The sequence below is a fragment of the Bactrocera tryoni genome, chromosome 1 (assembly GCF_016617805.1).
Source record: "Bactrocera tryoni isolate S06 chromosome 1, CSIRO_BtryS06_freeze2, whole genome shotgun sequence".
In the NCBI taxonomy this organism is placed as follows: domain Eukaryota; kingdom Metazoa; phylum Arthropoda; class Insecta; order Diptera; family Tephritidae; genus Bactrocera; species Bactrocera tryoni.
The window spans coordinates 28,542,563-28,565,239 of record NC_052499.1 but is presented as its reverse complement, the minus strand read 5'-3'; the positions used below and the strand labels follow the sequence as shown (position 1 = coordinate 28,565,239).

The 22,677-nt window shown below is 30.2% G+C and overlaps 1 protein-coding gene across 25 annotated transcripts in view; it reads left to right on the top strand.

Moving 5' to 3' along the window:
- The window catches only part of LOC120767450 (tropomyosin-2), a 44,729-nt gene that overhangs the window by 14,508 nt on the left and 7,544 nt on the right, over positions 1-22,677 (top strand). For 5 of the 25 annotated variants that reach the window (XM_040093584.1, XM_040093665.1, XM_040093603.1 and 2 more), the window contains 6 exons: positions 8,055-8,188; positions 9,520-9,637; positions 14,040-14,110; positions 16,444-16,519; positions 17,189-17,251; positions 21,670-21,739. In XM_040093584.1, coding sequence (XP_039949518.1) covers positions 8,055-8,188; positions 9,520-9,637; positions 14,040-14,110; positions 16,444-16,519; positions 17,189-17,251; positions 21,670-21,739 — 532 coding nt within the window. The other 20 variants (XM_040093674.1, XM_040093565.1, XM_040093609.1 and 17 more) reach the window with 13 other exon arrangements.

Below are 22,677 nucleotides of genomic sequence, written 5' to 3'. Positions count from 1 at the left end.
TAGTCAAGTGTGAAATAATTTGAATTGCATTTAATAATTAATCAAAACTCTTTCTCAAGTTTTGCGTACCTGCAAACATGTGCAAATATTTTGATAGGGGCATATAGAGGAAAAAGTATTCGAAATTAGTATACCTAATGTTATCCCAAAGGCATTCAGAATTTAAATTTCAAAAGACCGGTATGCCGTATTTTATTTTCAATACCGTTATTAGAACTTTCTTTGAGACAATTTTCGATAGTCATTCAAAAAATTGTTATTCATTTCCGGTGAAACTTTAACTAAAGGGACTTCAGTAGTGTTATAAATAATATTTTTTAATTCGTTTATTCCTCAAAGCTCTAAAAATAATCGATTGTGATAAAACATTTTTGATAATGCTTTTTTGTGATTATTTTTGCGCTTATAGAATAATACAGAAATTTATTCGACTTTCACTTCGTCATTTTGCTAATTATTTGCATATTTCATTAATATTTGTACACATAATGCAATTATTGTGTAGATTTATTTATATCTATTGATGTATATGGTGCATACGAAGTTCGCAAGTATATGCCGTATATATATGTATTCACACTATTCGTAAGATCTACAAACATAACTAATATTTGAATTACGGTGAACATTTTTTTGTAATTTTCTGTACTTCGTCTTTTATAGATAATGACCCAGTTCAATGTATTATACGCTTCTGTTTTCGTATGTTAAACTGCGAATTTCTTTCTCCACACTTGCTCATATACATATGTAAGTATATGCGAGACGACGACCTTCTTGGCAGGCGTCGTTATACGTTGCTGAGCTCATTCTTCTTTCAGCAGATTGCTACAAATTAAATTGCTGAACATAATTAGGCGGCGACAAATTTTTTTGTTAAATGTACTCTCAAGTTTTAAAGAATTTATATTCATCAAATGACTGTAATTACTACGTGTGCGAGGGAAAACTAGCTACATTTGTCAAAAAGTCATATTTTTAATTTTAAAAAGCTCCTAAGGATTATTTTAATGTTATCAACTGATAGTGCGGGTATTTATTACAATTTTGGATTTGCATCCACCTAATGCACAAAAGTAACCCCACAGCTATCAGATGAACATTAATTCACGTAAACTATTTTTATGGAATAAGGTTCTTACTCAATTGCCATTTGTTCTGTGCACTGACATTCAAAACTCGTTAATGTTTCATATGGTCGTTAGCACCTTTTATGGTAACGAATTGATTGAATCAACAACTGGTGATGTATGACTGTATATTCAATATTCCTGGCAATATGAGATTTTGCACGCTTTGTAACAAGTGACCTGATAGATTTTGACCAAAAATGATTTGTAGTCTACGATTATTTTCACAAATGTAGTAGTTGTTGAAATGAACTAAATTCTGATCTAACAATAGTGTAATTGTGCTTTCATAATTGTTATTAAATACTTTGAGCAATATACATAATTCTCACGTTTCTCGCTCTCTCGACATTTATGGAATCAACGACCTTACAACTGGCAGACAGTCGTCACACCGTTGTAATCCGAATTTGGCAAACGTGGAAATGTTTGAAAATAGCAAAATATGTTTTACTCTTAATTTCTTTTCATTGATATGGCATGCGTACTAAATAATAATTATTATTTAATTATCACGCACAGTAAGTGCGCGCCTACGTCACTTGCTATAAATGGAAAACTTACGCGCGAATTTATATTCCCTTTTACTGAAATATAGTGCCTATACTTACTTATAAGTATGAATGTATATAAAAATACTTGAATATTCGGTAATATATTTATGTATATTGTGTTATCATAAGTCTGTACCTGATATAATTTGTCATAAATTCGTTAATTGGTTGCTTAATTAATTAACATTTTATTTCAAAAATGGCAATTATATTTTTGCTCTAACCGGTCACAGTCAGAGAGTAAACATATTTAAAATAATTTCAACTTGTTGTCAATTTCGCCAGGTTCTTCATTTATACTAAAACACACTTCATATATAGTAAAATTTTTAATTTTGCCCTTTTAAACAAGTTTTTCATCTCGAATATTTGTTAAAAATATATAGTCTGGCAACAATGGTGTTAAGAGAGCGAGTTTTGCTATTGGAATTTGCTTTCTTCTACTCTATTTGAGTTTTCTTTTGCTTTCTGCAAAATTATAAGCATTTTAATTAAATGTACATATGGTTTTTATTTAAGATCTATTATAACATTTTTTGGCAGACGCAAACAAATGCTATGCTTTTTGTGCTGACAATTTAACTACTTTGTGAAGTGTTTTAACTGTGTTTATTTATATGTAAGCATCTCTTTCGCACAACCATGTGGAATACAAGTGCTTTACTAAATACGGTGCTAGCTGGCCTTGTTCAATGTCGTTTTGAGTCATTCACAAATTAAGGCGAGGCTTGTGAGAGAGGTATTCTCTTTGGTTGTTCATTTTCCAGTAGTAGCAACAACAATAATATACGAATGTCAACGTAATCTTTGGCTGGTCGTCGTCGGTGTCTCCGCTTCCAAAGAATTCGAAAATTTTGACCGATTTCATTTTGCGATACGAATTCACTCAGTGCTGAGCTCATAAATTTACGCTGCGGCTTTTAAAATCGAGACGTGGTAGTTTGTGCTAGAAATTAACAAAGTTAGTAGTGGCTGTTTTGTGAGCGATACCATTGTTGGGTTTATTCGTAAAGTGTAAAGAAAAGTGCGTGTATAGTATTAAATTTAACAAGTTAAGCAACCTTTGTGAGGAAAAAAGTGCTTAACGTTGAAAGAAAGTTAGAAGGAGGAAGCAAAGTAGGAATAGCAGCAGAAAAACCGGTGGTTCCAAATTGTTGGTGTAGTGTGTTTCGTTTCGTTGCGTTCCGCATTCATAACTTCTCTTTATTTTTCGCTATTCTTCGAGTCATATTTTTTTTTATTGTCTTAGCCCTTGCCACCGCCGTGTTCATTTTCTAAAAGTCGAAAAATATTTTTTATAACGTTTTGTGCTGCGAAAAAAGTACGAAAACTAATAAATTGTAAAATTCAAAATCTAATTAAGTTGTTTTTCGCCGGATAATATTTAATTTAAATTACACAAGAGTCAAAAAACGAAAGTTCGTTTATCTTTTTTCCAGTTTGAAGTAATACTTGTGTGGCGTTTGTGTTCGTGGTAACCATCAGTAAAAGTGCGAAGCAAAGTCGAAAAGTATTTTACCCACAACGATCGAGCCGAAATTGTGTGCTTTCATTGAAAAAAAAAAATTGTGCAACAGTAGTGTTGTTGACCATCCTTTACCCCACCTTTAAAAAAAAAACAGTTAAATATGACGACCAGCATTCCACAAGGCACCCTCTTGGATGTCCTAAAAAAGAAAATGCGTCAGACCAAAGAAGAAATGGAAAAATATAAAGATGAATGTGAGGAATATCACAAGCGTTTACAACTTGAGGTGGTTCGACGAGAAGAAGTAAGTTCCACTCCGATCATTGTTAAGGGTTGTAAAAGGGGCGAGGGTCGTGTACGCGTATGCACTGTAGCTTAGGCACAGGTGTCGTTATCACGTAGCTGGAATAATAATAAATTATCCATGAACATCAATATTGGTTTCTCATTGAGGTTTGAGATTTGGACTGTGAATAGTTTTTTGCGAGTTCTGTAATCTAGATGAACGTATTTATTTTTAACTTGTGATTCTATTTTACTAAATTTATATTGATTTCAATGTGACGATTCCATAAACTTTTGTTTTAATTGCTTATATGTGCGACAAGGATGACGCATCCTACTTTGCACGACTGCCTTGGTGAAACGTCAAATATATTGTGTCAATATTGCCATATCTGCAAATTTGCCATACATATTGTATTTAGAGAACTGTTCCTTGCATCAGCAATTTCCAAACTACTATTTTCGGTGATTATTAATTGCTTTTTAACAATTGAAATTAATTGATAGATTTCAGTAATTAGTGTAGGTGTTTTTAGTTTATTAGCTACGTTGTGTGTGTTAATCGTAATAATTATACTGATTAAAACTTTTTATGTCTACAAACATACAAATGCATTTATTACCCTGAAAAAGCAGTTTTCAATAATATTTTGAGGCTTAAACTGAGTGCAAATATTGCTTATAATGGTTGTCTTGTCTGTCCTTTAGTTTTATTTAGCTATTCTCAATCTTTTACATTAACAGTTATTGGCACCATCAACAGCTTAAAATATTAACTCTCGGCTGCTAAATTAATGGTTTAAGAATATATTTGATAAACATACATCTTGCGGGCACCTGTTTGCCATTCAGCGGATAGGCAATTAATGTGTTACTGTTACGCCAATTAAATTTCACTTTAGCCGTCTTCACTCTTCCGAATTTAAATAATTATAGTCAGTTTTGTTCCGCTTGAAATAATGGCATTCTTTGGGTAGTGGTACTGGTCAAAGTAGTATTGTTATATATTTGTGCAGTTGATTTAGTTGCTTTTCCCATTTTTTTCAATCCATCATTGGATTTATGTGGTAGACAAGTAAATAAGTAAAATATGGGTTATACATACTATTTTCATTTGTGGAAATATTTTGAATATGTTAGCTCAAAAACACTTAAGTTTTTTAAATTTCAACTAAACGTAACTTGAAATGAATTTTTAATTCCGTATTATGGTATTTGTGCCTATTCATACTCGTACACACAAAACTATTCGTATATTTGTGTACGTAACCTAGCTATCGCTACTGAACTGGGATGAATGATTGTAATTCAAAATCGCTATGATGTGACTGCAGTGGGAATCGACCTCTATTATTTAGTATCATCTGGGGGTCGACTTTCTGTTGTGATAATTCATGTTCTGCATGGTTGGGAATATCTATTCATTAGGTCGTTTCAATTTTTGAGTGATTTCCTCAACTGGAAATTAAATTCTGTAGTTTTGTGCTCCATTTCAATGTTGGAAAAATAGTATAGTACATCTCATTCAAATATATTCTGTTAGCAATTTCTGGGTGTAAACAGACAAATACAAATAAGATAATATTGTATATGTATGCTATCAATGTTGCTATTATTGTGTGTCTGTTTATGTAATTGTTATTGGGTTGAAGGTCTAGATAGATAGTATGGGTTGTCATACCCTACTGATGTCATACAAAATAGCTACATATTTCATTTAAAATATTTAAAAAAATTTGTTTTCGATTACATTTTAGGCAAAGTTTAATTATCTTTATATGATATGAAATTAGTTAAATATGGTAAATGGTGACCTTCACGTTTCATTTGTTATTTTCAATTACTAATGCAATTATAGATATTTTTGCTATGCTAAATATGTATGTATGATTGTGGTCGATCGTGTTTTTTTTAATCGTAAAGCAGGGATTTTGGTAAAAAAATGCAATATAGTTTCCTAAAGAAGTACTATCTTTAGAAGATTTAAAATAAGCATAAATGCTATGTACATACGTAAGTACGTGCAATCAACAGTGACATTTTTCTAATGAATTTGTGCCTCGCATTATTTATCATTAGCACTCTAAGCATTTGTTTGACGCGAACACACCTCAATAGCATTACAACGAACATATAGTTAATGTAATGTGTGAGTTATATTTCGTTTACATTGCATACATACATATATAAATATATATGTATATGTTAATATATGGAAGTATATTATTGTATGTTGCTACTGACAACGCCATGTGACCAATTTTCATATCATTAACTACAAATACCGGCTAAATTTATTAACAAATGTTATGACGAGAAATACGCACTCTTCGCAACAATGCAATGACCTAGACGATTTGTTGCCGCATTCATCTTTACTCGTTTTACTAATTATAATTCTAACTTGTTTTATACGAGTAATTCATACTTTGTAGCAACGCTATACCGGCAAATTTATAAATGTTTTCTGTATTTACATACATGTATGTGTAATAAATACTGGTCAGCAGATTATAGTATAGAATTGCAAAGAAGAAAAGAAATTTGAATGACATTTTGACCGCTTTGAAAGTTTTACACATGTATGTATGTATATGTATGCTGTAGCACTCCAGTGATTCTGTTACTACATTCACCATCCGTTCACTCCGAATGAGGTTAATTTCTCAATACGGTTATAAGATTTTATTATACTCAATTGTTGTGTTTCATTCGATGTCAGAAAGCAAGAGACAAAGTTGTCTAGAATTTTTAAATACTTTTTAGCAATTTGTCCAATTCAATGACCGTTCGAATATCGTTTAAAGTAGTTGAGAAACGTGTAAGATACACTGTTGCTTATTGTTCTTATTGTTGCCTGAGTTTTTTATGCAAATGGTATTTTTTTTTTTTATCAATTTTCTTAAAGCTCTTTCTCTATTTACACTCCCGTATTCGTGGACTTTTTGTTCATCTTGTTGATTTTGTTAGTTTGGCATATTTGCTTCTATGTATGAATGTTCGTACATATGCATATATGTATGTATGTATACAAGAATTTGAGTGCTTAACAGGCGATGACGTAAGCTTACCTTCATTCAAATTCATATCACAACTTGTGCACGGAGCTTCTTGTTCTGTGGTTTCTTCTCCTGTAAATTTATATGATTTGTACAGCCTTAGGTGCATAATTTCTTTAAAATATTTACTCTTCCCTACTGTTGGTTTCGAAAACAGCAAGTGTGACTACCTAATCTAGCTTATATAGATTATTTTCTCCCTCACTTTTGTTATTTGGATATCCCCAGTCAACATTATTACTTTGTTGCAGCATGTTTCAACATTGCTTGCCTAACTTGTTCAGTAAATTTGGTGGTGGTTTCGCAGCGTTTCTCCCTCCGGTGTTGCGTGCTGTTGGTGCTGGCCAATGAGCGCTAGCACATTGAGCTTGAGTTCGCTTACTTGTTCAACGGAAATGTCAGCAATTTTAAATATTTGGAAGTATATCATTTAAACGAATATTAGCCTTGAAAATATATTTATTCAAATATTTCTGTAAATCTGTTCCGAATTACCATTGCAAGATATATGTATACTCTTCTTTCATACACATAATTACAAATTGTTTCGTCAATTCTGTTGTTGAGTACAAAATTCTATTAATGTACAAGGAGGGCATGTGAATAGATATCGAATTTATAGTCTCTTTCAGTGGTAATAATCATGTCATTTGTCTCGTGCCCAATGATGTCATTCAACTTGAATTTATTGTGTTGTTACTTTCACGGCGCACAGTAAAACGATCATCTTGACGCCAACTTCATTGTATAGATAAGGTTTTAAAGGTCATTTAAGGGGATTACTTATATAAATAATTCATAATTAAATTCATAATTAAAAAAAAAAAAATTAAATAAATTGTTTGGCCAGTGCCCTACATATTTTTATCGGATATACGTTCCTATATCCAAATCGTTGCCTTTACGCTGGCAAAAATCGCTGCTAGTAAACTTGAAATCATTTTGAAGAAGGTCTGAGGAGAGGATTCAAAATATTTGCACATATTTGAAAACGCAACGTGTAGTTCCCTTTATTTTTACAGCTCACCAAACTTAAATCGGATCCAATGGAGTTTACTGGGTGCTGCAATAAAACTATTTAAATAAAAAGAGAGCTTACCCACAAGCAGTTATAGGGTTTCAACTTAAAAGTTAGAAGTTTTATATTGTTGTATGCTAAAAAGTAGGCAATTAGAGAGTTGAATAACGCCTTCGTTAAGTAGGCACACTATTTAATCTTTCTGAGAAACCAATAGTTCATGGAATATAGTTTTAAGCAAATTTCAAAAAGTATTTGAGTATTTCTTATAAATAAAGTTGAACTCCCCTAACTCGAATCACCACAATTCACAAAAAATCGAGTTAGAGAGACTTCGAGATATGGAAGGAAATTTGTATAAAATTTGACTTCTATTGCCAATTCATGAGTTCGAGTTATGGAAGTTCAACTGTATATACATACTTAATATATGTATAAGCACTAGTATAGTCGAGTTTATTTTCAATATTACATAAGTAAGATTTTTGTTTTGGAACGAAAATTCTATTGCCTATGTGTGGTATTTAATTTGAATTACAGGCCGAATCAGAAGTAGCTGCATTGAATCGTCGCATTCAATTGCTCGAAGAAGACTTGGAACGTTCAGAGGAACGTTTGGGATCAGCCACAGCCAAGCTTTCGGAAGCTTCTCAAGCTGCCGATGAGAGCGAACGGTTAGTATACCTTTGATTGCGAACTGCAACAGAGGATTTTAATTACTATAGATAAACTAAATTTAATATACACCTAGTAATATATGTATGGTAAATATAATTTGTACTTTATTTTTCATACGAGTGATATAGTACAACAAATTTATGCAGATATATACAATAATTATAACAATTACAAATTCCAATATACAGGATACGAAAAGCTCTTGAAAATCGTACAAATTTGGAAGATGACAGAGTAGCTATTTTGGAAACTCAATTAGTCCAAGCAAAATTAATTGCCGAAGAGGCCGATAAAAAATATGAAGAGGTATATTTTTCAGCAAACAACTCGAAAGAGTTACTTTTAGATAGGGTCTTAGGGTTATTAGGCTTACTTTTATTTTGAGTATTCTTGAAAAGGTTTAGGGAATTTTCTCTCCAGTTTTTTTTTTATTTTATTTGTGGGTAATGCTCTCTACGACGTGTATTTTTTAATAGTTATAAGTTTTATGTAATCCATTTATGTATATGTAAGCACATACATACATATGTATGTGGATTTTAACGTGTTTTCTAGTGCAGTACATAATGTATAATGAAAACCTATTGTATAAATACTTTTTAAGATATGCACATTAGGTTAAGCTCAAGCATTGTATAATATGTTCTATTGATGTTTTTAAAAACTAATTCAAATATTTCTTTAAGATGTGAATTATTGTTATTATTTTCATTTTAAAATTGATTTTATTTCCACACAAAAAAGTAATGTGAATTTGTAAGAATTCTAAGATTAAAAAGATTAAAGGAAACGTTTGAATTAATTAGAACATATAATTTTCTAATACTTATTATAGTCGTTTGAAAAGGCATTTATCTAACTCAATGAAAAATTTTTTTTATTTATTTCCTACAAATTTATATAAACTCAATATGTGATCTTGGTAAAACACAACCTCAACGAAAATGGTTCGCTACTCAACTATATTATCTATATTCCTAAATTGCACGAAATAAAATCAAAACACGACTATTCCTTCTGTATAAATGTGTGCAAACAAATATAATACAAATATATATATATAAACAACGTATACCACCACCGCAACGTATGCGCCTTCCATGTGTTTTTATGTTGACACCAATTTTAAAACATTTCCTGTATCTGTGTAACTACAACACCAACAACCACATGGCCGACGCACTGATGGAAACACCTGAATGCTGTGCTTGTGCTAAAATGCATCATCGCCGTCTTTTTTCAACATACCGTTGCTTGAACGGTCTCCTATGGGCATTGAAATCGATATAACATCAACTTCTTTATAACAATCTTGGATAACATGCAGCGCTCGCAAGATTCTTGAGAACCGCGCCCTTGCCGATGAAGAACGCATGGACGCCCTTGAGAATCAATTGAAGGAAGCTCGTTTCCTTGCTGAGGAGGCTGACAAGAAATACGATGAGGTGCAATATGATAAACCAATCATTGAGTTATTAGCTAAGCTTAGTTGTTCTATCGCTGAGTCGTCTTCATTTTTAAGAAACACCATACCCACTCTCACTACCAACAATGATATCAACAGCATCACCACTGCAAATGCAATTAATAATGTTACTAACACTAGCGATAATGTAAATGTAGTAATAGGCACTGATACTGACACTGACGCTGACTCTAAAACGGACGTGAAAACGAATACAGTCGAAGACTCTACTGACGCTGCTGACGCTGCTAATGTTGATAAAAATATCAACACAGCGGCACCAACACCCTCACAAGTAACTTGATTTTGCAATTGTCAACATGCGAATAAACTCGAAAAAATAAGAGTAACAACGCCAATTTCTTGCAATAGCATATGCATTAGTTGAGAGTTGATTGATATAAATGATGACTAGTAGAGAAGTAAAAAAAAATGACCAGATAAATAGGTAATGACCAAATCAAATACATATGTAAATATGTATGTGCTAAACGCTGCCCAACAGTTGTTAGCTGCAATCTGATGTTACTACACGCAAGGTAAAGGATCTCTTCTTGGTTGTTGCTTTGTGTGTGTGTACACAAGAAATGTTGGCAACGCTTGCATGCACTATTTGCATGAACGGAACCGGAACCGGAACACAGTAACTGATACGGATATATAGGAATTGAAACTAAAGATAACAATAATTATTGTATAATAATTTTATATGTACTTTAATTAACTAAAACATATTGAAATTGTTTTTTAAACTAATGAAACTTGTGCTGCTACTATGTTGTATATTCACTTAAAAAAAAGTTAAGAAAACTAAATATGTAAAATGTATAAAAAATAAATATAACTATTATGTGCACTAACTTGAAATAAGCAAAGTTAATGAGTGAAGGAGCGATGAAAGTGCTGACTTCTACTCGAGAAAAGTTTTTAAGTAATGTAAGGTTGCCTTTGCTATATACAAATTAAAAAGTAACGATCAAAAGCGGAAGAAACTTCCATAAAAACTCTTCCTAAATTTATATATTTACACATATATACATACATGCGTACGATTTAAATTTAGATTTTTGAGATATTTACTAAATTTTTGCAGAAACATGAATTCTAAAACCTTAAAAATCTTAAATAAAAAATTGTAGAAAAAAAAAACGCATAGACTCAAAGTATATTGCGGTTCAAAGTGGTGCATAAATTTGCCTTTTACTATACATAACAAAAAAAAATCTATTATGCTTGAGTTATACTTCAAATATTATACACGCGCGATAAAGATATTTTAAATTAAATTAATTATTGCAAAGTTTGGTCTTACCATTTTTTATTAATATATAACTTTATGATTTACTTATTGGTTATCTGGTGAAATTTTATATCTCAAACTAAAAAAATACATTTTATAATTTGCATATTCTCCTGCACATGCACTCCTTTTTTTTATAAAATGTTACTTTTTACTTTTGTAACAAATAACTGAGCAATACTTAAAAATATGACAAATAGTCTCTAAAAAATGTACATATCTAAATATGTAATTGCTACAACTCAGAGATTTATTTTGGCCAGTTGTTTAAACAATTATATTTGCAAATGTATATTTACATAAATTATCTACAAAATGTCAAATACTATATCAATTGATCTTGTATTTTATATTAGACATTTAAATTTTATATAACTCAGCACATACAATTATTTAATTCTGTTTAAATTCATATGAATATAAATAAAAATGAAAGTTTAATTGATTCAAAGCAAAATAATGGAGACAATAGCACGTCGTTTTTAATGAAATGGGAGCAATGGGAGCATTTTTCTTCGTTGTTAGGCAATGGTTTTTGTACATTCCAAAGTATTCGATTTTTATAAAAATATTTATTATCGAAGGATTTCTTTATTTGCAATATTTTTTTAGTTCAGACTATAGAAAACTGTAAAACTTATACAAATTCATATGTATACTCTGTATGAAAACGGAATATCGAAGAAAACTGATATGGTAACTTATAATTGATCAGCGGCATGCGATAAGATTACATTGTGTAGTTAGATTAGCAACAACATGACACAATTTTTTTTGTCGCAACTTAATAGTGAACTGCAAAATAATTTTTTATTTAGGTCTCAATTGGTCATTTTTTGATCTTTGGTGTATCAGAATTAAATCATTTTTTGAGCAAATTGTATGTTAAATTTAAACTTTTCTAAGAAAGTATTTTAGAGGAACATAAAACGGCACAGGGTGCCTCTGAAGTACATTTTTTCGCTCAGTACATATTATATTTGCCTAACACAAAATTATACGATAAAAATACATATGTATATTGACGTATTATTTTTTTTGCCTTCATATGACAAATTTCTTTGAAATGACTACGTTTATCTTTCGTCATATTTCACTTCCCCCTTTTGCGTATGTTTTCGCCAACGCTGTTGAGGGTTAGACTTATGATACTTTCTTTTGTTGAAATTTCTTCAAATTGCCGGTGATTTCATCGCACCCTTTGAAATGATGAATCATGTGTTTGAACTGAAGTTTGGTTGGTATGGTTTGGTACTAAACCCGATTGTGATTCAACTGATTGCCATCTTACCTCAAGCTAGAGACGAAGAGCTATTTGTGAACACAATTTTACTATGTGACATGTAGTCATATAAGGCAATCGTTATAAATCAAAAGTTTGATGCAAAGCTATTTGTTCAAGATCAAGAACCCTTTCTTCGTACTCACACGGTTGGCCTCTTGACATGTTACAAGCTACTGTGATCACATGCGAGCCGAATGGGCATAAATGCAGAAAGTAGAGAAGTTGGCATGAGAGAGACCAGCACTGCGTACCTAGGAATTATGGCGAATAGTTAACTAAACTGAGCCTACATCTGGCATTAAGGACCTGTAGGTCTATGAATGGCGTGATTGCCGGCCAGTATAACCTAATCTATTTGTTCATTTTAAAAAGCAAAGTTATACAGGTATGTATTAACATAGCCAAAGAAATGATAAAACAAATACTTATATTAATATGCATATTTGTGGAGGTACTAGATGCGTACGCACTTCGCTTCTCTAAAATTCTTACAACTTCGTTTAAGTTTGGTATTTTGATATTGTATTATAGTTAAAGAATAGGGATAATAATGTTAATGGCAAAGTTTTGATTTTGCTAATATAATGACAAAACTGAATTGAGCGATATATGTATGTACATACTATGTCCTTTGCAATAAGTAAAAACTGACGCTCTCCTGACTTGCTTTAATATTTGGAAATAACCTGCAGAAATAAAAACTAATTAGATTATTCTTTCCATGCATGATAAAAGTCTGACATACTTTGAATTTTTTTTACACCGTTTCAATATCCCAAAATGTTCAGTTTCACAAAAACAATTTTTAAAGTCGGTCTGAGAAACCGAGATAGGTAAAATTTGTAAAAAAAAAATTAAAATACCTTCAATCTATATAATTGCAAAGGTTTTAATACAATTTAAGCATATTTCGCCTGATAATTAAAAAATTTCTTATGACGACAGCAAAGTAATTTGTGGATAGCTAGATCCAATATAACTATATAACTGTGCCAGTGTTTAGAGATTAGACAGGTTCTAGAGTATGAAGATTATTGAAAAACAACCTTTAAATACAAACCAATGTAAGGGAAATTGTACAAAAACCATAAATATTTTTTTATTATACTCAACGAAGAAATGCAATCCAGCGCTCACCAATCTATTTAAATATAGGTTTAAAAATTAGGGTACACAAAGTAAGCGCACAAGTTTTATTTACATCATTCGTGTATATATAGTTTTTTTATTTTTATTTCTTTTATGAACAAATGTAAATGTGTATGACGAAAGTTGTTGTAGGTTATCATAGTGTGAGTTGATAAAAAACATTAAGTACAAACAAAAAATTAATTATAATATTCTTGATTAAGTTTATTATTTGCATAATTAATGCCTCTCTAATGTTCTGTGTAAAAGAGTGCAAACAATTTATAAATTGAACTGAAGTACTTATTGAGTTTTACTTGTCAACTCAGAATATGCATACTTACATATAGTAATACTAATATATCAAATCAAACTTTACATTTTAAAACAAAAGCGATGTTCTCGACTTAATAAGGACTGGATTTTGTGTTATCTGTACTTGCCTGCCTATTCATCTGTGTTCTTGCTGTTTGCTCGCCATTTCCTACGCAAAAATGCTCTTGATAAAAACTTAAATAAAGATTCTATGTACTGATAACTGTATATCTTTTGTATCTCAATTTTCCCGTATTTCCAACTATACTGTTTTACTATACAATATTTAATGTAAAACTTAATATGACAACAACTACAACACAACAACAACACGAACGCGTTAAATATCCAAAGGTTGCCCGTAAATTGGCCATGGTTGAAGCTGATTTGGAACGTGCTGAGGAACGTGCCGAGCAAGGAGAAAAGTACGTTTACTACACGAATGAATAACGCCAATTTTGCTCCACTGTCCCTAAAGCAGTTGGGCGCACTAACACAGTTGTTGTTGCTTTTGTTTATGCCCTAAATAAGACAATAAATGCAATATGCATAAAAAATATTATGGAAAAATGATAATTTTTAAAAATCAGTTTTAAGTATTCAGTTTGAATTTGTTATGGTTTTTTTTAATACCCACGCAGAATCTGTTCTGCTCGACTAACTCACAAAAACGCAAGAAACCTAACCAAAAATTATTATTTTTTACGTTTTTTTTTAATTTTCATTTCCGTTTTGATGTTAATACATAAATCTAATTATTTTTGCCTGAATGCGAGATTAGCTAGCTAGTTAGAGCAAAATTTTAAATGAATTGGAAAATGTGAATAATCAACAAAAATGTGCCAAATTTGTATTGCATGCGCCTATTTACTTGTATAGTAAAGTTAAAAAAATGTTACAGTCATTCAAATTCATATTCAAAAATTAGTAGTAGTAAACATTTGCAGGCGTGCACATCGAACATTTTCACATTTCTCACATTCATAAAAATGAAAAAAACAAAATTTGCACCTAAAATATCAACTAATTGAATTTTTTACTTTTTGTATGTATTATTGCCGCTATATGCTAACCAAATGATAACAAAAAAAAACGAAACGAATAAATGTTGTCACAAACATTAACACTATTCGCTCGCTCGCCTTGCCGCTGCCTTTGGCACTGACACAAACGCCCATAATTGTCCTGTTAAATGTCCTCTGTACATTACACTATGTGTTCGCTCCGCGCTGACAATTAAAAAATTGGAACCAACTAATAACAAAGGTTGCCAGAAAGTTAGTCCTCATGGAACAGGATTTGGAACGTTCCGAGGAAAAAGTTGAACTTAGCGAAAGGTTTGTGCCGCTTTTAATGTGTTTTATATTTATATTTTATGTGTGCGTTTTGATATTATATACTAATAACTATTTATTACAAAACAAGAAGAAGAAGAAAAGTAGAAAAATTTAAGCCAATTTGAATAATTATGAAATTTACTTAAAAAAACAGCATAACTTGATAATTAAAAAAATATAGCAATCAATACAATCGAAATATTATAATAGCCAATTTGTTGTGCATAACTCAAATAATTATGCGCCTATTGATCAAGAGTAACGAATTTTTGTTTATTATCTTGCCTAATTCCAATTTTCAATTTCACACTTTTCGATGAAAACAATTTTGAATATACATACATACATGCATGATCATGCTGATCATTCAGTCATTACTGACGTTTTGAGCTGCTACGGTGTTTTCGTATAACTTTTCTTCGCTACAGGAACAACAACTCAGTCTGTACACAAAAAAGCATTGGACTCAATAGTTTTTCCTTTTATATCAAATGATATTTCGCTTCTGAAAGCACATGTGTAATAGCAATTCCTACCGCAAATGGCAAGCAACTTGAGCTGGCACATCTATTGAAATAATCTCATTGCTATGCAGTGATTTTTTAACATATTTCTTCGTTCAATATTTTTGTTGTTTTTTGTGCCATGATTTCTCCTTATTGTTATTTTGGCGAAACGGTGAAACGCCAACTGAATATTTGGAGATCGAAGAGGTGTACAAATGTGTGTACCAACATACATATATATCAGTCTTTCATGTACTTTCAATATTTACCTATGCAGACACATTCACGCGCTGTGTATTAATAATAATGAGCATCTGGCGCTGATTCGCCGGTTCCTACAGAGTTGCCAGTCATTTAATCGGAATTACTACATATTTTCGTCTACATTTTGTTTTATTTTTTTGGCGCTGGCAGATTTGAAAGTGACTGCCAAACAAACAAATCTTGTTCGCAAAATGGATAACTGATTTTCAAGTGTCACTTGGATTTTTAAATTTTCATACACAATTCATCAATATATTATAAACTGTGTACAATTTTTACTCTTTGGGCTTTCAAAAAAATATCACAAACAAACATTCATATTAGTCCTAATTTCTTTTGAGTTATTGGCTAATTTATTCTGCCGTTTTTTGCGCTATCGCTAGGAATTTGATTTGTTGACACCATTTTTTAGTGTCATTTGAAGCACTCGTTGATGTTGGTCGCAAGCAAAAACTGTCGTTGTCGGCAACAAATTTTGCATTTCATACTTTTCGCGGCTGTGATTTTGTACCCAAATAATTTAACACAGAAATTCGCATAATAAGTGAGTTCGTGTGTTTTTTCTCCAAAAATGGCTTAAACTTTTCTGCGAATATACATACATACATGGCATTTCTCTTATTGATTATTTAAAAATTACTTGTTTAACAGCAAAATTGTGGAGCTTGAGGAAGAACTCCGCGTTGTTGGCAACAACTTGAAATCCCTGGAAGTATCAGAGGAAAAGGTCAGTATGCACAATTTTTCGTATATTTATAAAATTTTATTTCTTTTAAGTTCCATTTCTTTATATTTCACTTAATTTCATTATATAAGAGTTAATTTTTATATGAGGTATTATTCTGAAAGTCTATTATTCCACACAAAATCATACATATTTCAATTAACTAAAATTTAAACTTATAGAATTTCGTTAACTTAAGGTAATCATGTGCTAAATTATTGTTGCGCTGCTGAAATAATAGCATATTCTATATTTATAAAAAAATTTTATTCTACTTAAACTGATAGAATTAATTTCGTTAAGTTCTTATTTGTCTCAACGATCATAATTCCGTAATTCTTAATGAATAGATAATGACAATTGTTTAAAAAATATTTCCACACAACTTTCAGAATTGTACTAAATATTCCCTTAAAATAGAGAAATATTTATATCTTTATTATTACTTTTTTATTTTATTTGATTAAATTATTGTTTTATTTTTTCTTTTATTTTACTAAGTATAAGAGTTTTACACTAAGTATTGAAACTATTTTCAAATTGTATTACAACCGAATTTTCTAATTTAAAATATTCATAAATTTTTTATAAATAACTCCATTATTCCCCTGGTTTAACGCTAATTATTCTAAAAACTTAACTTCGTCGACTTCGCTGTTTAACCACATAAAGGCCAATCAACGTGAGGAAGAATACAAGAACCAAATCAAGACCTTGAACACCCGTCTAAAGGAGGTACTATAAACAGTAGCAATTTCAATTGCAGTTTTTGCGAATTCAATAAAAAATGGACCCATTCAAAAAAACAAAATTTAGCGGAAACAATGTAAACTGTGAAACAGCGTTAATTTTTTTATCAATCCAAAAGAAGGATTAAGCATTGTTTTGCGATACTTTCTTTAAATGATGTGAAGTTTTATAATAGGCTCGGTGATTATTAAAAATATCATATATTAGAAGGAAACCTTTATAATTTCACGACGTAGCTTGTTGTTGCTGTTGCAATTCTACTCGTCTTGAACAGCCTCTACATTCAACATTTGATTTTTTTAACATGGGGACCACACTGTCACGTTGGCTCCTCTGCTCGCTCTGCGTTTAATTTTGTTAAACATATTATTGTCTTACATACATACATGTTATGCATACATATATATATGTATTTATATCTTCGATTTATTGTTACATATATTAAAAGAAAACAGAAATAGTGATTAGCCTCTAACATTAAATCAAGCTCCTGCTCAAAACATAAATATTATATATAATTTAGTTTGCAATGCATATAAAATATCTACCGATTTATTGTTCTTATTGGTTGTAATTACTACAAACTGTTTTATCATCAATAATTTAATTAATTTTCAGTTTATTTGTAATTAAAAAACTTATGATTAACCTGTTAATTCAAATATTTATTTTTTCCTTTATTTTCATGTGTTACCCGCTCTGCTTGCTTGCTTGTTGTTGATTTGTACTTTTTGTTGTTGTAATACTTAATCATGATTATTGCTGCATTCCACGCCAAAACAAAACCACTGCATATTTATGTGTTGACGGACTGAATTATATATTCGCCGGCAACAATTAATGCAACAACAAATGTATAAAAAATAAAACGCCGACAACAACAATATTACCACAACCGCTATCACCACTGCTGCAAACTAATACTAAATAAAATTAATAAAAACGCCACATCTAAACGTTTCTTGCACGTAAACGTTTTTATTGTTTTTGCATATTCTACTTTTGTTCTATAACATTTAATGCGCTCAAATGTCAACGAAAAAATAATATAATAAAATAACACTACTGTCAAACGCTCACTTAATAACCAACATGCACCTACTAAAATGACAACATATTTATTTGTTTTTTTGTCTACTTCGTTAAAATGCAAAAAAAAAAACACAAATAAATAAATAAAAAATACCGAACGCAATATTTGACCAATATTATTGTTGACTACTGGCGGCGGCATTTTTTATTAAAATATCTACGTATTGTGTTTGCTAACCCGCTGTTCCCCTTGACCATACATAAAAATGTGTCATAAATTGTAGGCCACGCAAAAAGAGGAAACTTTCGAGAGTCAAATCAGACTTTTGGATCATCAGTTGAGAGAGGTATTAATGCGTTTTATTGAATACTTAAATTACTTGCCAGTATTTTTCTTTTTTATTGCCAAATTACAGGCTATTATATTTAGTATTATTTCATATCCTTTGTTAAGTAGCTTCCAAATGGTGTATGGGTATTAATACTTAATAATGTGTGGGTGTGATGTAACAAACTATTAATTTTTATGATAGTACACAATTTGAGAGATATCGAAAATTAAATTTAAGCTTAGAGAACTATGGGGCTTTCTGGATCGTTAAATATTTTTTTTTTTATTTGTGCAGTACGTCTACACTTTTTTATTACCAAAGTCAAAGAGCGCCATATAAATTACTGTTTTAAATAGGATTTCAGATACTTAAAAAGGTTAAAAAAGTTTATAAGCTTCACCCAAAATAATAATTCCATAATTAAATTAAACTTGTGTTAAAAAAAAGTATTTGTTACTTTCACAATTTTTTAAAGTTGAAGTTCCTTTTTTAGACACCACATATCCGCGTTCGCCTCTTGATTTATGTGAATATGAGTTTTAAAAAACTAAAAAATTTGTAAATGGTTAGTATTTATATTCTTTCCTTGTCTAAAAAATTACTTTCCAATGCTACTTTAATTCGAGCTTCCCCATTTTGTACTACTTGTTGTTATTGTTATTATGCGCCCTCATTGCTTGAAACGCGTGAATATCACACGCATAAATATTTTATGCAATCAGAAAAGTATACGATTTTATTATATACATATATATATATATTAATGTATAAATGTATAATATCGAATTGCACAAATTGTTATTCTCAATTTTAATTAATGTACATAAAAAATATAGGATCCAATGTAAATTCTTGTAATACATATATACATATAACCTGAGCTTATTTTTCTATTTTTTGTGCTAATACACATACATACTATATTTACATAATATTTTTTTTAGTTTCTTTGCCATTAAAGTAATTTATAGAGTATAGTAGTAAAAGAAAAGTATAACAGTAATTAGATAGCGAATCTATATGTACCCAAACAACAACAGCGATCACCACACAACAGAAAAATATATCATGGCAAGTAATAAATTAAATATTAAACAATTCAACAATCGATTTAGGAAAAACCAAAGAGAAGCTAAAATAAAATATGCCACAAGATAAACTAAACATTCGGCAGTGATAGCTTAAATACTCTCTTTTGCATTTCCACACAACCCCAGAACTCACCACAAAAAAAAAAAATTATTATGATTAAAGTTTGTTTTGTTTATTTTGTTTATTTTATTTATTTAATTTTTGTTTTGTTTTGTAAAACAGCATTTAAATGTCCAGTCTAATTTAAATGTAGTGTACACTTGCATAAAATTGAAAACAACTTTTTGTGCATTGATTGACAATGGCTGCGAAATATTGCAAAAAAGTTTAAACAAGAATACATAAAAGCAGCAAATATTTCTAACATCACTGTTTGTAGCGACCTCCTTGAGTTGAGGCATTGCACGTCACAGTGTAGTGCAAAATACATATTTGCGTGCCGCCTTTATTATGATTTCCATAAAAATTTTTGTTTGTATGATGTTTCCACTATATTATTTCTTGTTAGCAGTATTTACATTAATTCTTACTTCGTTCCACCTTTACATTTGTGGTTTTAACTTGTAATAAATTGCATAAGTTTTGCATTTTTATATAACTTATTTCCCGTTACTTTTAATCGAAACTCAAAAATTGAAAAGAAATATATGCATTCAAGCACATATTTAAGTTATTAGAGCAGCGTTTGATAAAAATCAGTTCGGTAGATATTTTGTATTATTTGTGCACCAGGTAAAAGGAAAGTATTACAAAATTAAATAAAAGTGATATATTTTTCTTTTGTGTTTGTGTGCGTCGCCGTTGCATCATCACGTTGTTGTTTGCTGCGTTCCTTCGTTCATGTTTAGGCTCGTGAAGCGCAAAAAGAAAGCGAAAAGGAGATTTTTCAAATGAAAATTAATTTAGAAACTGTAAGTTGTACTTGCCCCAGTGTGTGTAGCTATTTTATACGCATAAAGCCACACACAAGAAGTTTATTTCCATCGTAGATGCTGCTGCTGGCGAAAACAGAAGCAAAAGAATGTAGCAACTGTAGTTGGCAATTTAACCAAAAAAAAAAATTCAATAAAACTGTAGTCCTTTGCTGATAACTTTGTAGTCTAAAACAAAATAAATTGGACAACGTATGAGGTTATTAAAAGCTTTAAAGTTGGTACTACTAGATCGTATGCCCGCCTATATATTTTCCAATCAAAGTTATATAATAAGTTGTATTTTAGTAAAGAAACCTGAGTAAGTTAAACACACCTTTTGAAGCAAGTGTTATAACCATAATCATAATAATGTGATTAAAAAAGAAAAGTTAGTAAAAAAATAACTGTGAAGTACGAGTATTACTGACCATACTATTTTACAATTAACATTATTATTTTATTTACGAGAATTAACAAGCTATTTACTATTATTATAACAAAAAAATAATATTATTAATAATAATAACAACGAATGAAGTATCGTATGATTTGTTAGCCAGTAATTTTAAATGTAATCAATAGTAACCAAAAAATGAAAAAGACGAGTATATTGCACAGAAAACAATTTCGATAAAACATATTAACGCTGGTTTTGGTAGTATTTGTGAAGCTTTTATCCCCTGAAGTGAACTGATAAATTCTAAAATGTTGCAGTGACTAGTTGAAAATGAAATAATATTCACTTGTACTTAAATGTATAAGTGAAGTAATTTTTGGCATTATTTGAGCTCCAAAATAATTTTTGGTAAAAATTGCAAAAAAGTAGTTTTTAAATATCATACAAAAATTGAAAAAAAAATCTGTTACTGCACATTTTTGCGTAGTCCATCTTTTATTGATTTTCAAAAAATATTTCTCACACCATCAACTTATTTGAACAAAAATTAAGAAATTTTTATTTACATTTTCCTCACAAACACAAATTTCTACTCGCCAATCAAATTGAACATTGACTTTCAATCGCTACACTCAGGCTGAAGCTCGTGCTGAATTCGCTGAACGTTCCGTTCAAAAATTGCAGAAGGAAGTCGACAGGCTCGAAGGTATGTCCATTAAAGACTTTTTCCGTTTAATTTTAAGTATTTAAAGTATACATTTTATAAAAGCAGAATTACATATATTTTTAGTAGTATTGTTAGTAAACATACAATAATTACAAGTAGTAGTACAACAATAATTATAATTTTTGCTGTAGTAAAATATATTTTGTATATGAATTTGTTTCTTTCATAAATTTCGTAATTTTTGAGAAAATCTTTGAAGTTCATATTAATTATTTAAGTTTTATTTGATAGTCAGCAGCTAGGTCACACAGCACCTAATACAGTTAGCAACATTTTCACATCTGTGTTATCCTTTTGTTAGTGTTTTTCAATGTTAAAAAACAAAAATTTTGAATTTAAATATTTAATTAGTGTAATGTTTGAATTTAATTTTTTTGTTATTTAAATTACCATTTGTGAAGTATAGTTACTTAAAATTATATGTATTGTTTACCTATATGTATTTTTATTCACATTTTTATTTGTTATATGTTAGTATAATTGATTTTTATATCATTTATTTATTATTTGAACCAACGTTATTTTATTTTTGTTGGAGTTGTGCAACTGTGCGCTGCTACTAAGTCATTTGTTGCACATCTCTTTTCGATTATATTTTCAATTTATTAAAATTTGATTTTTTTCATTTTATATGCTTTCCTGCTCGCTCGTCAACCTGCTCCGCCTACTGCCTACTGTTTAAATTATGAAAATTGCTACTAAAACTAAATTATTATCGTTAAAACATAATTATTTATTTGTTTTTTTAAATTTTATTTATATCGTGTTTTATTAATGTTGTTAAATGTTATGTAATTCCTTAAAAAATCTACTTTTATTTTTGTGCTTTTATATTTTTGATGTAAATCTATTTAAAATAATCGTATGCTAAAAACCATACACTATATAAACGCGTTCTAATACCGCTTTAAATTAAA